General features: G+C 38.4%; 1 protein-coding gene across 4 annotated transcripts in view; it reads left to right on the top strand.

Annotated features, from left to right (window-relative positions):
- The window catches only part of sdt (stardust), a 449,266-nt gene that overhangs the window by 73,799 nt on the left and 358,279 nt on the right, over positions 1-17,188 (top strand). The window contains exon 1 of one of the 4 annotated variants that reach the window (XM_067779587.1): positions 8,900-9,421. The exons of 2 other annotated variants lie outside the window; for them this stretch is intronic. In XM_067779587.1, the coding sequence (XP_067635688.1) occupies positions 9,335-9,421 (87 nt within the window). In that variant the 5' untranslated portion in view covers positions 8,900-9,334. Of the gene's footprint in view, positions 1-8,899; positions 9,422-17,188 lie in introns of those variants that run through there. One more of the 4 variants, XM_067779593.1, reaches the window with a different exon arrangement.

Below are 17,188 nucleotides of genomic sequence, written 5' to 3'. Positions count from 1 at the left end.
ATATATGTCTTGTATCAGATGATCAACAGATAAAATCAATGTATGTGCAGCAATATAAACTGCATTTGCTAATTCTGCCTTTACTACGCTGTTATTTACCTTCACTGATCGATAAGGTAAAGGTGGTTGTATATCCCGGGAAAAAGGAGACATTGCATTTGCATGTTTTTTAGTTTTCGCATGTAAAAACAAGCCATACAACTTCGGCTTCAATATGCAGTGACAATATTTGCAAGCAATATTGTCTCCATCGTAGCTAATCCACTTCTCAAATCGTTTGTCCTTCAACCAAGATGATCGAAAGCCTTGCTTGTACTTTCTAAGGTGAAAAATTAAACACAAAATAATGCACCAATTCACCAAGGAAATACAACCTCTTTTCATTTGTACAAGGCTCTTCGTCAGTGCTGCTATCGCTGCTGTCATTCCTAAAATAAAAAGGTGTAATAAGCAAAGAATTTCAACATAAAAACGGCTAATTTGTAATACCTTTCCATTTCGACGGTCTATTATGAAAAAAAGTGCACTTGAATAAGAGATTGACTATTAAATTTGGAAGTAGCAATTCGATTACATACCAATAATCGATATAATAAAAATGTATTGGGCATGCCAGACTACCAACTTTTGAACAATTTGATAGCCATAAGGCAGAGTGCACACGGTCGATATTTATATTCTAAAAAGTTCTGTGAAAATAATTTGGCAAATTACAAAATTTTTTTAGCTAAAATAGCTAACTCGATTAAAAAAATAGCTGAAAAATAGCTAATAGCTAAACCCGAAATTCTATAGCTAACCGTCGAAAAAAATAGCTAAATCTAGCTATAAAATAGCTAAAATGGCATCAATGCATATTATGCATCCTATTCTAGATGACATGCTTCCTGGGTTTCTTCTTTTTTGATTTTTAGTCTTTCATTTTATAATGCAGAATGGAGCTATAAATGCTGGCTGATATAAAATAATGTTTGAAAATTCCATCAAAAAAATTGATGGATAAAGGAAGGCTTCCAAAACCGGGAACATTTTTGCAGTAATAACAATAGCGCGCTGCTTTCCTTAGTACAGAACGTGTTTGAGTTATAAGTGGCCCACTTCTCTTTGCTAATCCCTTACGACTGAATACATCGGCTAAAAAAAAGTTTTTAAAAGGCTTATGGAAAATATGTTCGACACTTTAAACGTGATTCTGAAAACAGCGCTATTACTGCAGAATCAGCCTGGTTTTAATTGCTTTTGACTAACAGCCTGATTCTAATGTGGTAACAACTTTCTTCACCACGGCAACTTTCTTCATATGGTAACTTTTGTACCCATTTGGTATTCTGCCCACGAAAGTAGCCGGATAATTGTTTACCCACTAAAATAGGTGGTAACATCGATGTAACCACACAAAAGCTGTTGTTTAGAAAAAGGCAATACTGAAAAATAAAGAATTGTGAGCGTAAATAAGTAAACATAATAGTAAAAAAGTGTTGCCTCTTGGTATACATATTTGTTTCCAAGTACTTTCACAGAATATATTACAATATATCTATGTAAAAACGTATGCATGTATGCACATATGTATATACACATCGTCCCGTTTATTCGTTAACATCGTATCTACGATTGACACATTTTCGGTAAAGCCATGGATGAACCATACACGGTGGCAGCATGGTGACATACCTACAAACATATATAAAAATTCCATGTACTTCGTTTTTGTAAATTCGATGGACAAATGTCAAAATCGTACTGCGCCGGAAGTTGATGTATCAAATTAAATAAAAAAAGTTTATATTCAGCTGTCCCATGCTGACACCTTGTATCGTTCCGCCATGGGTAAAGCGAAGAAAACCAACTTTTAAATTTCACCACAGACACTGGTGAGTTTTTCGGTGATGACAGCGTTACCACTTTGGCCAGAATCGTGAATAAAACAATTGGTAACGATTTTCGGTTACATAATGTTCTGGGTACTATTTTACCGGTAACGCTAAGAATCGGGCCGTAAGGGAACATTTTAAAAGTAAAAAAAAAAAAATTTTAACAAAAACGACTCTATAAGTTTCTCATCTTACCTCTGACTGCCTGACTCGGAGCCACGGAAGGTACCGAAAAAAATGCTATGGCCGTTCAAGTATTCGGCTAAAAAGTTCTTCGGGCAAATTTGGGTCTTCCTGTAATTCAAGTTCAACGATGTGCTGCATAAGCATATGTGGCTAGGATGGATGAAGATGCTTGATTTAGAAAGTGTTCCTTGTGCCTGAAATTTGGCAGCATAAGAATTGGAAGAAACAGGTGAAGAAAGACGGTGATACCAATTAAGGTCAGTTATCGACTAGAAAATCTTCTAGGTGGTTAAAGGGAAATAAATAATGATAATGCTAGCTAAAACTTTTACCTAGACTTTTCACTATACTACTAAACAGCCACAAAAGCCGCAATGTAGTACTTTAAGAACTTTCGTCGTATATGGAAGACGTTTTTTTTATAGGGGAAGAACAGCAAAGAAGCTTTCTGTTAATTCCAAAACACCCATAGAAGTTCATTGAATATCATCAGGGTTCACTTTTAGATTCATACTGCCAATTCACCTTAACTTTTGATTGTCTAATTTAAGGCTAAGAACTGCATGGGCACTTAATCCAAAACAAGTCCGGCATATCTATACATAAGTTTTATGTTTTTGAGATCATATTAATATAATATCCTTTTAGCATCTGTTGGCATTCGTTTGCAAAAGTATTGCTTTGTTATCCTTGTGGGAGACTTACATAAACTGTATTAAATGCCACACCAAGTGGGTGACTGCTAAAAAAAAAAACCATATCCTGCAAGAGCGCGAATTCTACAAAATCTTCCAAGTCTGTCGGTGCTCGCATTCAGCTCTAACACAGCATCTCGTTTGCGCTGTTCTCACGCTCCAAATCTGCTCTCACATATGAAAGTGAACCAATTTACGAACTCGAAGACTGCTCCCACAGCTGAGTTGTACAACCGTGTGTGTTCGTCCTGGCTATTCGTGTGAGCTGTTGCTCTATCGTTAGCGACGGCGGTTTGACAATTTTGTGTGCCATGAAAATTTGCTCAGTAACGCGCAGAAGTTTAACGGAAACGTACACGAAATGGAAAATGACGTCGCGTATGCGTTATTTTCCAATAGCATTTTTATAGAAATTTTGGAAAATTTTCTGAAGTAAAAAAATATGCATGTGCACTAAAAAATACGCTCGCTATGTATTTTCGGTTTGTGCGCGTGTGTGAAGCTCAAATGCAAATTGCTGAATATTTTAGTTTTGTGGAAAAAATATTTAAAAATTTTTTAAATCTAATATAAACCAACAAATTTTTTGCAAAAAAAAGGTAGTGGCACAAGAAGAGGAATAAGAAAAATCACCTATGTGTAGCTGCGAAAATTGAAGAGAGCGAGGCGCGGTGCGGTGGTGGCAGCGACGACTGCGAAAAACGAGTGTTTGAAACAAAAAAGCCTCAGAAAGTAAAAATTGCTGCTGCGGCAGCTCTGCCCTCCGCACACGCCCTATTTACCCACTTAGAGTTTGGCAGTTGGTCCGCACGCACTCTATAGAATGCATTCGACAGACAGCAGGGGTACGGCCGCTGGCAGCTGTTAAAATTTCGTGTAAGCGCTATGCTATTCGGCGTAGGCTTAGCGTCTGGTGTGCGTTGCCACGCTGGAGGTTTCCATAGAATTAGACGCTTGTGCATGTGCGCGTTTGTATTACCACGGAAAAGGGAATTTAGTTCTTCCACATTTTGCAGCTGCAGGCAATGATTTTTGTTAAAACTTAACAGTAATTTAGTTACTTAACCTAGAAAAGAAAGCAGTGGCGGCAAATGCAAGTTTTCTTACTTGTGTACATATATACATACATATATAAGAATATGTGTATGTATACATACACTTGATTTTGTATATACATAAAATTTGCCTTGACACGCTAAGGTGGTGGGGAGGGCATGGTGACGATATTTAGAGGGCGTTGTTTGTCGGCTGGGCGGCCACCGTGGTGTGATGGTAGCGTGCTCCGCCTATCACACCGTATGCCCTGGGTTCAACTCCCGGGCAAAGCAACATCAAAATTTTAGAAATAAGATTTTTCAATTAGAAGAAAATTTTTCTAAGCGGGGTCGCCCCTCGGCAGTGTTTGGCAAGCACTCCGGGTGTATTTCTGCCATGAAAAGCTCTCAGTGAAAACTCATCTGCTTTGCAGATGCCGTTCGGAGTCGGCATAAAACATGTAGGTCCCGTCCGGCCAATTTGTAGGGAAAATCAAGAGGAGCACGACGCAAATTGGAAGAGAAGCTCGGCCTTAGATCTCTTCGGAGGTTATCGCGCCTTACATTTTATTTGTTTGTCGGCTGTAAAGTCAGCGGTTTTGTGAAGCGTTTATACTAACGAGCATTAAATTTTCTTATGATTGTTGTTGCTCTATTTTGCTAGTGTCTTATCAATTTATAACCGCACGGCAGCACATACGATACCACGTCAAACTAGGCGTGCAAGTCAAGAGCGGCTGGGTTAATTTCTAATTTCACTTGCCGCCTCGAATCTATTAAATTATTAATTGCAACAACAACAACTCGTACTACCTGAGGTTAAAGGAAATCAAAAGGCCAACCACTAATAATGTGTTAATATACACACACACATTTACATGAAGGATAGAAATTTAAAAAAAGTATAGCATACCTTAAGGCGCATAGGCAATGGGTACCAATTTTTCACCGTTTCTCCGCGAATATTAAAAATATCAACAAAGCGCTGCTTATTGGCAACGACACCCTGGATTTTTTCATAATTTTTAATTTTTTTCTGCTGCCGCCGCTGCTGCTTTTATTGAGTGTTGTGTGCCCTTCGAAGTGTTTTCGACATATTTAAGGTGGCCTCGTTTCTAAGCTCTTAATAATTTTATTTTTCTGTTTCCTATATCGGCAGTCAATATTGACAACGCCAACAAACAGCAGCCAAACAGATGTGATTAATTGGCATTTACGCACATCAATGGAAATGAAATCAAACGAAAATGACAAGTCAAAAAGTCTTTAGGAACATTCGTAGGCAACCAAACTCTTTATGCTGCTTCTACTCTGTTTGGGCTGTCGCCAATGTAGTCCTTCAGCTGCCGTTTAAGTTTTTACTGTTTTATTGCTACTGTTCCTTTTTCTCTCTTGTTGTAACAATACCATACCTGCTTGATCGGCACGCCTTCTCTGAAGATTGTTACCAAATCGTCTAATTGAACTCCTCAGGAAATGGCAGCTTGGAAAAGGCGGGATTATCGTGAAGTTTTTGTTAGAGCAGATTGCTTCGCTGAATGATTGAATGGAATTTTTGGATATCGCTGAAGGCCTTTCGGAGATCTGAACATAATGCTTTCAAACATGTCTCTTTATGCTACTAGGAAAGGGGATTGCGTCAAGAAGTTGTCTGCTGGTTTCTATCCGTCTATTTAACACAAACTGCAGGTTTCGAATCTCATTTTGATCTTGAATGTGTGTAGTTGCTATTCAGGCATCAAAAGAAGATAACCCTTTGTGGTCCTGAGTACGTTGCCCTGCATGTTTGCTGCATCTTTCAGTTTGTGTCTCTTAACGTCGATCATGACTGGCTGGTCTATAGACTTGTGTTTTTCGCCTATGTAATTTGCTGTCTGCTGCGGCCAGAATATGCCTCGGCTATCGAATGTGAAACCCAATAGTTTAGGGTAGCTGACAGCCATCTTTTTTCTTCAAGTCCGTGGATTTTATTGATTCTTGTTTTAGTTGCGAAAAGGACATTTCCTTTTTGCCTTTTAGGAGGATATCGAGTGTTAGCAATAATAATGGTTCTTTGCCGTATATAGATTCGGTACGATCCATAAATACAACTGTTATATACTAGAACATAATTCTATGTCCTCCTATCCCCTCTTCCCGTAAGAAAATTTGCTAGACCCTCGCTTGGTAAATAAGCCTAAGTATGTATATATCATATTTGTAGCAGGTTTCGAGTTTGAGCTGTAATTGGTGACAGTGCGCTACAACAAAAACAACAGTGTGCGGCCCAAGAGTAATAAAACTGGCTACAGACAAGTTGAGGACATTCGTTAGATAACTAACAAACCTAACAGTCAACCCAGTTGTTTTTGCATTATCACGGCGAGGCCATCCGACCTCATGGATTTAGAGGCTTTGTGCTTCTTGATGGCTTTCATTTATTCTTTGCCAGGCCCTGCTTTTTTGCGGTCGAAAGGTTCCAAATTAGGGTCACAGTTAACAGCGTGGTAAATATATTCAATTCTGCCATTCTCTGTTCTCTCTACTTATGTTCTTTCCTTTGTGAATTTTAGTTTGGAATGCAGTTTCTACCCACCATTTACGAATTTCCTTCTCATTCAAAGAGAAAGCAAAAAAAAAAAAAACTGATCTAAGTGCCATTATTGTCCGCATCGTACGTTCAATTGACCACTCATTACCCATAATGACATTTTATTTCAATGGCAGCTATACTCATTTGCTCGCCCTCCACACCTACAATACTCCATCAGCTTTACATCAATGGCTTGCAGCCTTCCTACATCTCCGACCTCTTCAACCATTCAGACATCTTTTGATTGTCACATGGCGACGCAACTGTCAGTTACTTAGTTTTACTCTTTATTTCCATTGTTGTATTTTTTGTATGCAAAGATCTTCAACATATCCGGAATGACTCCAATCGTGCATATGTATGTGTCGAAGTGTGTGTGTGTGTTCTAACATTTGTTTGGCCTGCCTTCATCTTTGTCACTGCAACGTAGCGAAGTTTTAATGATGTTTCCGCTTTTTACTGGCCTTTGTTGTTGGCTGCAGATATCTTTGTCAAAGTTGCAGCCTTCAGCTTGACACTTAAGTGGCGGGTTTTTATATTTAGTGTTGTCGTTGTTTCTGTGATTTTTGTTTAGTGCTTTTCTTGTTACAATTGTGTCAAGTTCCGTCATTATTTTACTGGTAGTTGTTGTCACCTGACAGTGCACGCGCCACATGCACAAAAACAATGTCGGTGGGAAGAATTTTAGGCGTTAAAGCAAGATTTCCAACAAAAACATACTTTCAATTGGCAGCGGCTTTTGATGAGAAGTTTTAACATCGTTTTTAAACTATATTACTTTAGTCCACTCCTCTGTTATTGACAGCTCCTATTTAGGGACGGATTTTTATTATTAGGCCTCGATGCGCTGGGATCTTTCAGCCTTTTGTGGAGGCTTTTATTGCATTAAAGTAACTCTTCAGGCTTCTTACTCCATATTACGCAGGCATTAAGAGTCACGCCACCTAATGGGAGATTCTCTGTCTTGCCAGATCGACGCATTCGCAGTGAATGTGAACCGGCTTTGTTTTTGTAGCAGTGAACCGGCGTTTCATCCTCCAGCTCACAAAAGCGACATATTTGTATATCGGATAGGTTGATTTTACTTAGATGCTATCGTAGGCTACAGTGTTCCGTATCGTACCCAGTGAGACTTCGTACGTCATCTCTGCTTAGATTAATGAGTTTAGCTGATAATCTCGTTGATGGGTGTATAAACAATTTTTCCTCTCCTAGGCTTTCAATGCAGTGCCGTCTAAATTGTTTTGTTTCCCAGTTACTTATACTTTCCCTAGAGTGTGCTTTTGTGAATCTACAGATGGGCTCTGGACTATATAATGCTGCTAAACCACGTTGCTTATCTAGGTAGTGTAAGACTGCAATGCACGTAAGTCTGCATGGCGGTCTAACATAATGACGATACTCCCCGAGGATAAGCCTCTTCGAAGACATTATCTACCGTAAGCCTCTATTGCATGGATCGCTGCCTGAAAAATAGTGGGGTAGCATTCCATTGGTATCGATTTCCTAAAGGTCGGCCCATAGATGGCAGCTCCCATTTTTCCGTCATCCAATTTTTATCCATCCGTGAACCAGACTACTGAGTCAGGCTCAGTATATAGACACCACATTTTCCAAGGTATTCAGTTCCCAATGGACACCTCAAAACGGTAAGATTGTGAGTGTAGGGGCCATTGCATCACGTAGTTGAAACGAGATTTCCTATGAAATTTCTTATTACTTTCATATGCCCTATCATCTTTCCGCTCTTCAGTTTAGAGATATTTTGAAGTCTTTGTGCAACAGCATTGTCTCTTTCTTTATAACAATGTGGAAGGGAGGTATTACCATCCGTTATGTCAGTACAGTTTAGTCCATGCAGGTTGCTTAATTTGGTTATTACTATTCCTGCGTGGTCTTCGTCCACGAAACTAATGAAGCATCGGTGACTATTGGCTTTACAATAACATTACGTGCCAAGTATACCATTTTGGGAGATAGCCTCCTTTGTTTGGGGCAGCATCTAGATGAGCAATCCACGTGAGAGTTCTGGCCAGTGTACCTCCTAGCCATTTAGCTATATCCGCCTTCAAACTACACATTTCCGCTTCTTGAGGTGCAAGGTACATTAGTCGCATCGCAGAATTATAGTGGGAAATACTCACAAGATGGGCTTTTCGCTGTCGGTCTGATATCATATGCGGACGAAATTTGCACTCTATGTGCCTCACTACAAAGTTCTCAAAAAAAAAAAAGCTGTGCGGTTGGTCCACAATTTTCGTAACCTCACCTTACCAGAACCCTCTTTTCAGTGTGAGATCCCCCGTTGTTCATAGATTAACTGCCGTCGTCGCTGCCGCACCGCAAAGCGCACCGCAATAAAGAATATAAAAAAGAATTTAGTAAGCGAAATTATATTTGAACACGCTTATATAAGATTCACTTCACCAAATAATAAAACAAATGTTACGTATACGCACCGGCGCCCGTCTTTTCAGGCGGTACGGATATGCTTGCGTGTAATTGGATGGCTTTTAATAACGTCCTTATTAAAATTAGTTTTTATAATTAAAACAAATCAAAGAAATGCTAAAAGTATAAAAGAAGGGAGCACTAGGAATCGAAAAGAGGTGATAAATGTGATCTAAATATAAATTTAAAAAAATTCGATAAAAAGCTCAAAATCATCGAAAAATGCATAAGTCCTCGCTGCACACGCGTTTTCATACAATTTTCTTAAATTACGTTTCTAAAGTTTAATCGATTCAACGACAATGAGTTGCAGTTGAGGGCACGTGTTCGGAGGTGTAGAGCGTACGCGTGTATTGCTGCCCCGCCCATATCTACAAGCCGTACACGACGTAACGCTAGCAATTGTGTGTTTGTGTTTCTTGCTTTTTTGTTGTTGTACGCGCATTTGCTTGGAACGGCATCGGCAGTGCTGACAAAACGCGAAAAACGGTGCCTGTGACCGAACACGGGCATCGAGCTGCGATGCAAGCGAATAGTAGCGGTCGTACAGCTTTATCGGCACAATCATCGGGTACACCGTCGCAATCAACCATTTCGTCGTCGGGGAAGGTAAGTTATTGATACGTAAAGCTAAAATATGAATACGTATATATCTCCTTCAGAATCTCATAGGTAGTCTTAGCGTGGAACAGATTGAAAGCTTTCTGCTTTTTCTTTCACTCTTTCAATCACAAAAAATGATCTAAATTTTAACGCTGTATCATTAATAAGAATTGTGGGGTCATACTTCTTTTCTCGGAACCCGACTATGGAAGCAGAGGAAAAGGGCCGCCTTCACTCCGCTGTAAGGACCAGGTGGAAAACGATTTAAATTCCTTTAGTATGACCGATTGACGCCAGTTCGCAGAGCGAAGAAGCGAAAGCGCGCCTTGTTGGCCGGCGATAACCGTTTAAACGATTAAGCGTCAATAATCTTGGTGACAATACCATTGAGACCTACCGCTGCGCAATCATAATATTTCGGAAATGTATTCTAACAAGCTTGCAACTCAGTGGAGGCCTTCTCACTTCCTCTGCTGCCAAATTCGAGTGCCGATAGGAATACTTTGTGGACTCGCGTTTTAGGCGCGTGAGCTCTTTATTGACCGCCCAGTTCAACCTCGCTAATCATAACCTATCCTAGTCAGAAAACCCTAAAAATAAGACAATGGGAAAAATTAAAACTAGAATAGTATATCGCACGATACCGCGACTTGTGGATGAACGCAAAATGTTTGACTGATAGGGATCACATGACACGCTGTTGTAGACATCGGAGATGAAGGCTGTTGCTCCTAGTGTCCTCAAATTTGGGAACACAGGAACGAAAACTAAACTTTGGTTTATGAGGTTATAGCTGGCACATTTGAGGAACCGTTGTTTTTTTTTAAGTAAGAAAAGCTCAATAGACAAGTAAGCTCATTAGTACTGAGAGCAACTCTCTTGAATATATAGCCTTAAAGTAGGCACTATTGAGTATGCACTATCGTTTGCTCCATAGAAGTCACACTGTCGGAATTAGCTTATTGTTTCCAGTTGTATGAAGTAAATGTACTAAATATTGCATAGTTTTTGGCGCACGTGATATTTTCTTTTTCTTCTTGACAACAGCTGCTTGGTGATGGCAATTTGCGGAATCTCGGAACTGTAATGTCACTACTGTTGGATGAGTACATATCGTAGCTAGCTCAGACATTTTACTTAGATTTTGAGTGAACCAGAGATTATGCGAGGAATATGTGATTTTAATTGGATACTCTTCTGAGAGTATAGCTTTGTTAATAAAGCAAATACGGTATCTGTAGCACCTGAAATGGTTTATGCTCCAAAATGCACTAGATCTAAGAAGGGAGCAAGAGATGCATTCCCTTGATAAAAATTCTGCACAGGAGATTAGAGGCATGGCAAAACACATGCAGGATATCTCCTCAGCTGTGTATTGTATTCTAAATGTCATAACTCGTAGAGACCTATGTAAGAATATGAAAACTCAGTTTGTTTTTGTTTTAATTTTAAACGGTGCTCTAACTTGGCGAAAATACAACCCAACTAAAAGTCCACTGTAGAAATATTTAGAACTAGGAGGCACTTGCAGCTTTAGAATTTCCGCGATATAGGAACTCAAATTGTTATTCTCATATCTCTTTTACATGTGTCGAGAGTGGATTACACACATACATAGATTTGTATACATATTTATGTTGAGCTTATATGTATGTATATCAATTACAATTCCTACAATCCCTTTGCGTGTTTGCACTTGACGCAAGGCTCATAAAGCAATCAAACAATGCTGGTAAATAACATTTCATAGCATACTTTCAGGCGAATATTTGTGGTTTTGCTGCAGCTTTGCAAATAACTGAGATTTCCACGAACGCCCGCACACAAATATTATAAGAGGAGTGTGCAAATAATGCTTTTTTGGCCATAGAGAGAATAGAATGAATTTCATGTTGCAATAATGTTGATAGAAAGAGGTCAGTAGGAATGATTTTGAATCAGAAAGCCAACTCCTTTTGAATGGTTCGAATTCATACTGGCTAACCTAAGCTTTATTTTGAAAATTCAATTGAACAGAACTTTGAAGTACTTGACGGTGGCCTAAACTATAACGAAGTAATTCCAAAGAATACAGAAAAGGTTGGGAAAATGTTTAAACTCCATTAGCCTAAGCTATGGGGTTTTTAATATTTTCATTGAAAATATCGATTTTTTTCTCGCCAATCAATATTCCTCTTTTCAGCTTTCTTAACTCCCTAAATCCAATAGGACTACAGACCTACTAAATTCTTATTGGCCATGACCCTGTAAAGCTCATTTTAGCTTAACCGAATCGCTAGAGCAATATAACGTAATTTTCAAAAAATATCATCTGCGCCAAAAAGGAGACAGCGTCTGGTCAAATATTTATTTTGGGTTCTCAAGAGGCCACCCCCTTAAGAGATGATCGTAAGGCTGATACATGTGGAAACAATTTAGTGATTAATTGGAAGTGGTTTTGTTATTCCCAACCTTTTCCGACTGCATATCATATGAGATCAGGGAATATCTCTACATGGGGCATACGAAAATTGTTATCAGCTTCGACTAGCTATGTTCTCTTTAAGTAGGAGTGAAGTGTGGATTGGCCATCTTGGTTAGTGATGGGTTTAAGCTAAATATTAAGGTGTAGGGGAAAGGAGGGAAAGCTATTATCTCAGTAATCTACGTCCATCTTGCTGCCACTTAAGGTGTGGTGCATGAGATGTTAGCACTCATAGGCAAGATGTTAAATATTTCATTCGACGAAGGCAAGGTGACGATATATTCTTTGACATGTATTGACACAAAGTTTCAGGCTGGGTTCACTCATGCTAAGTTCACTCCGATGAGTGGGGTTCTAAAAGGGAAATGGGAGTCTACATATATGGTGGTTTTTATTATCTGCCAGCTACCTAAAGAAGGCAAGTTGGATTCATACAAATACTTAGTCGCTCCAAATTGGATGCTAGAGTTACGTTTATATATTTTGATCTCATTACAAATCTTCTTAATGTCCATGTGAGTTTCTACATATCTAAGTACATATCAAATAAGTCACCAGACCTGGGCTTATTACTCGTCTACCTGCTTTTTTACAGCTATATAATGTATCGTTTTGAGCCTTTTGGTTGTAAGTTCTTGCGCTGAGATTGTGCTGAATGGATTTACTCTTGAAGCTATAAAATTTTTTACTAATATATTCTGAATATAATTTAAATTTTACTTTGGAAAAAAGGGTTTAAACAATTTTGGAAACAGAGCCATCTAGTGTTTCGAAATTTTTTTAAAGCTCTGTAACTGTAGTCACTTTTCTCGCTGGTCTAATTTATATTTCCGAATTTCTATATACACATAAACACAGCCATAAACAGCTGCCAAAGGTAGATTAGCTAAAAACGCTTGCATGATTTGGGCAGCAAGAAAAATGTGTCGAACGTAAGGACGAACAACAACTCAAATATGTTATTTGTGAAATACAAAAAAGAAAGAAAGCCGAGCTGACACAAAAGTAATGAAAAAAATATTAAACGCAGTGTGGCTTAGAATTCAAAAATGTAATTCAAAAAGGAAACTGGCATACTTATGTGCATGAATGTGTGTGTGTGTATGTTAAAATAAAAATAAATAAATGTAGGGCACTCGTGATGCGGAGTTAAAGTTCACTTCGTTCAAAAGAATTGGGCTAGAAATCAATCCATTCGGAAATTTAGCCATAAATATTACGCCTAGCATTTCTCTACGACTTGTAAGAGTTTGAAGATTGATAAGCTTCAATACGCAGAGTCCCACTGAAAATTCCTTAAAGAGAAAATTAGAAACTGATGTTTTATTGATTCAAGCCTATCTGCATGAACTCGATATTTTGGTTTACAGAGTATTTATCCGTATTCTAGTAACGGTCTAACTAAAGTGATAAAAAGGGCTTTAGTTACATAAGAGTCACTAAATTTTTTGGACCACCGTTTCACGAATGAAAGAACACCTCTAGCCTTATTGACAGTAGCATTGAAACTAAGTTTAGTATCTATCGTGATTCACAAAATAGTTTACTGCTAGAAGAGAAACATTATTATTTACGTAAGAGGCTGCTGGCAGAGATCTTCGTGAGAGGCACATGAATTTGCATTTACTGAGGTTCAGCGGCATTGAATTTACGTTGCAGCGAATAACTAGCCAGTTTAAATCCGCTTGAAGCAAGGGACGTTCTTCGATAGACGCATAAGACCTAAAACGTTTTACATCATCAGCACACATTAAGATGTTGGAATATTTTATAGTGGTACAGAAATCACTCGAACGGCATCTGCAAGGCAAATGAGTTTTCACTTGAGAAGCTTTTCATGGCAGAAATACGCTCGGAGTACTTACCAAACACGTCCGAGGAGCGACCCCGCTTAGAAACATTTTCTTCTAATTGAAAAAAACCTATTTCTAAAATTTTGATATTGCTTTGACCGGGGCGTGAACCAAGGATCTTGGGTGTGGTAGGCGGAGCACGCTACCATATCACCACGGTGGCCGCCAGTGTGTATGTTGGTGACAATAAAAGCGCATTGTAACCATATTTCAATTCATTCAATCCACTTGTATGTTTAGGTAACAATTCGACGCTAACAATTTGGGTCGTACATTCAACGCAGCGCACTTCCTTTCACCCCATCGCCTTCCGTCTTTGCTCACTCTATTCCTTGCTGCATACGAAAATACAATTGAAAATTCTAGGCATTTCTCCCCAGCAACAAATTTACCCTTGCAATCATGTGTATATGTATTGATATTATTATATCTATTAGCATACGCACACACACACACACACAGCACATACAATTGGCTTTAGTCTGCTTTTAAGCGCGCTGCTGCAAAATTGCCATTTCTTAGTTGTAAAACTTGCAACAATTGTTGTTATTGCGTTTGCTAACATCAAGCATTGTACAACAACGTATTTATTGTTGTACGTGTCTTGTTATTGTTATAGCACAAATTCAATATTTTTTTGCCCTCTCAGCACTGTTGACTCGTAATGGACACTTGGTCATTCGTGCTGTTTTTGTTATTGTTGTATTATTTGAATGGATTATGTGACTTACAATATAGGCATATCTATGCTTGCACACAAACACTGGCACACTAGCAAACCCACGCACACATACACTCAAAACCACTTTAAATTCAAACGACCAATAATACAGTGAATGATGAGTGGCCTATGCGCTCAGTTTTGTTTGTTTGCTTGTGTGAATGGGTATTTGTGTTTGTATGCTCCCTTTGTCGTGCAATCGTCTAACTGTCAGGCAAGCCGAATTAGTCAATTCGTTTTGTTAGCGGAAAGGCGTCCATTGTAAACTTCATCATTCACCAAATCATTGAAGCTTTGCATTTTTCACTCAAATGATCAATAATGGCTTGACTGACTTGAATGACTTTCACAAGCATTCGAGCGTAAGCGGCACAGTGACCTGCTGGCAGCGGTAGGGGGCTCGACTGTTATGACAGTCTAATTGTCAGTGTAATTGTCGGATTAGGGATTAGAAACGAGATGCATAACTGTTTAAATTAACAATTGTAATTGAGTGATAATTGAGAGGTGAGAATGAGTAATTTGTGAGCTGATTGAACGAATGTTTATTGTTTGTAAAGGACATGCGATTGACGACAAACATGAGCTCTTTTAATTTATAATCGAAAATTAAATGCATAAATATTGAAGTGTTAAGAAATTGCCTAAGGCATTGCCTAGTGAGACATTTAAAAAACTGTGTCAGAAAATCAAATCAGTAAAGTGCGATTATTTAAAAAACCAAATATAGAGAAATGAAAGATGCAATTTTTGATGTGAAAACATCTTTGCTTATGGTATCGAGGAATCAAAAATTCGGGTGTAGGGTTTATGTAAGCGTAAGCGTAGTGTTTGGAGGTGGTATGAGTTAATACAGAATGTAGGCATAAGTGCGGTAACGACTCTGTAGCATAATGTCGGAACACTGTACATATCGGACACCCAGATCAAAACAGCGATCAACTTAAAAAATCACAATGGTCGGAAAACGCGAAATAAGCGTTCATGAAATTTTTATTTTGTACAAAGCCTTTTCTCGCTAATTAGTAAAGGTTATAATAAATCGAGTATATACAGTACGATATCTATTGAATTTGGAAGCTTGATGGTACTATACGTACTATACGTGGCTTGAAGGTTTAATGTGGCCACATAAATCGTTGTCGAGATGGACGGGCTAGCACCTTAATGGTGCTGTGGTACCGGAGTGTACCGAATCTGTATCCGGCAAAGGACCATCACATCGATAGCACTACCCAAAGCCTTCGGGGAGCAACCTTATCGTTACAACAACAACAACAACATGGTACTATTCGTCAACATTTTTTTAATAAGCTCCCTTTCGTCCCTGGGTGTGCGATATGTACATAAGTAGTATAGGTTTGCCGATGAGTTATCGATTGTTATCGACAAGTTATCGGATTTTTATCGAAAAGTTATCGAAAATTCAGAAAAAACATATCAAGATGTTGTTGAAAAGTATCGATTTGTCATCGAAAAGTATAAAAGTAAATTAGCTTAGAAATCAAACGGAGAATTTCGACGAAAGGAAAAACGAGCAGTCTCGTCGAAAACAAATCACAATCTAAATGTCTCTCAATATGCCTGTCCTTATATTTATTTATTTATTTATTTAAAACTTATTTGTACAAGTAAGACACTGTCTTTTAGGTAGTACATCAATCACATCAAAAAAATTCAAATTACATATATATAAACTTAATAAAGAATGAGTACAAAATTTTGATTAAAAATAATAAAAAGCATATACGTATAAAATTAATAATAGTGTGATAGAAACAATTCCAGACCAATGTTTGAAGAATGAAGGTTTGAGATATGTAAATTAGGGTAAGTTAAGAGTTTAGGAAATATAATACTGCTTGTTTGAAACATCCTGCCTTACGAATTGCTTTTGTCTTGGAAGGAAGTGAGTTCCATAGACGGATTGTACTGACAAAGAACATTCTAGAGGATGTCGAGTATTTAAAAGCCGGTATCAACAGATTCAATGTTCGAGTGGACTGACACAAGGTTAGCTTATTAAATAGGTAAGGGGGATATTGAGAATGCAGAAGTTTGTGCAAGAAACATAGATTTCTCATTTTTAAGAAATTGCTAACGTCACTCCCGAGTATTTGCACGGCACACGAAGATATGTGATCGTACTTTCTTTTAGAAAAAACAAATCGGGTGGCATTATTTATGGCCAGCTGAAGTTTGCTAAGCGATACTGAATCAAGGTTACCATACATAAGTTCACTGTAAGAAACTTGAGGTACTATAAGAGTTTGGCCAGCTTCAGTTTAGTGTCTCGCGGTAGTAAGTAGGCAGTTCTGTAAAGATGGCGAAGGGTGTTATAGATTTTACCAACCACAAAGCTGATATGGTTAGGATAAAAGTGATATTCTGGCTCCATAACAGAAATCCGTTACAGATCTCCCTGTGTTACTTACTCATAGCTCTAGCGCCAAATGGCTGCTACAAAATATAGGAAGTTACAATGTTGAATTGTGGTTAGCTTTTCAGATAAAGTTCTATGTAGCGCCATTATCCAACTCGAATTAGGTTATTTTTTCAAATTGCCACAAATATATTGCTCTGAATCATGGGCGCTGTCGAGTGAAGATGGTATTCCCCCAGCGGGTTAGGGGATCAGAATATACCTGCGGTAGGTATACCTGTCGTAAGAGGCGACTAAAATACCAGATTCAAGGGGCTGTGTAGCGCAACGCTTCAGGTTGCCAGCGCAATAT

The sequence above is a fragment of the Eurosta solidaginis genome, chromosome 4 (assembly GCF_040869045.1).
Source record: "Eurosta solidaginis isolate ZX-2024a chromosome 4, ASM4086904v1, whole genome shotgun sequence".
NCBI lineage: Eukaryota > Metazoa > Arthropoda > Insecta > Diptera > Tephritidae > Eurosta > Eurosta solidaginis.
Note: the sequence above shows the minus strand (reverse complement) of the source record. Positions and strands in the feature narration are given on the sequence as shown.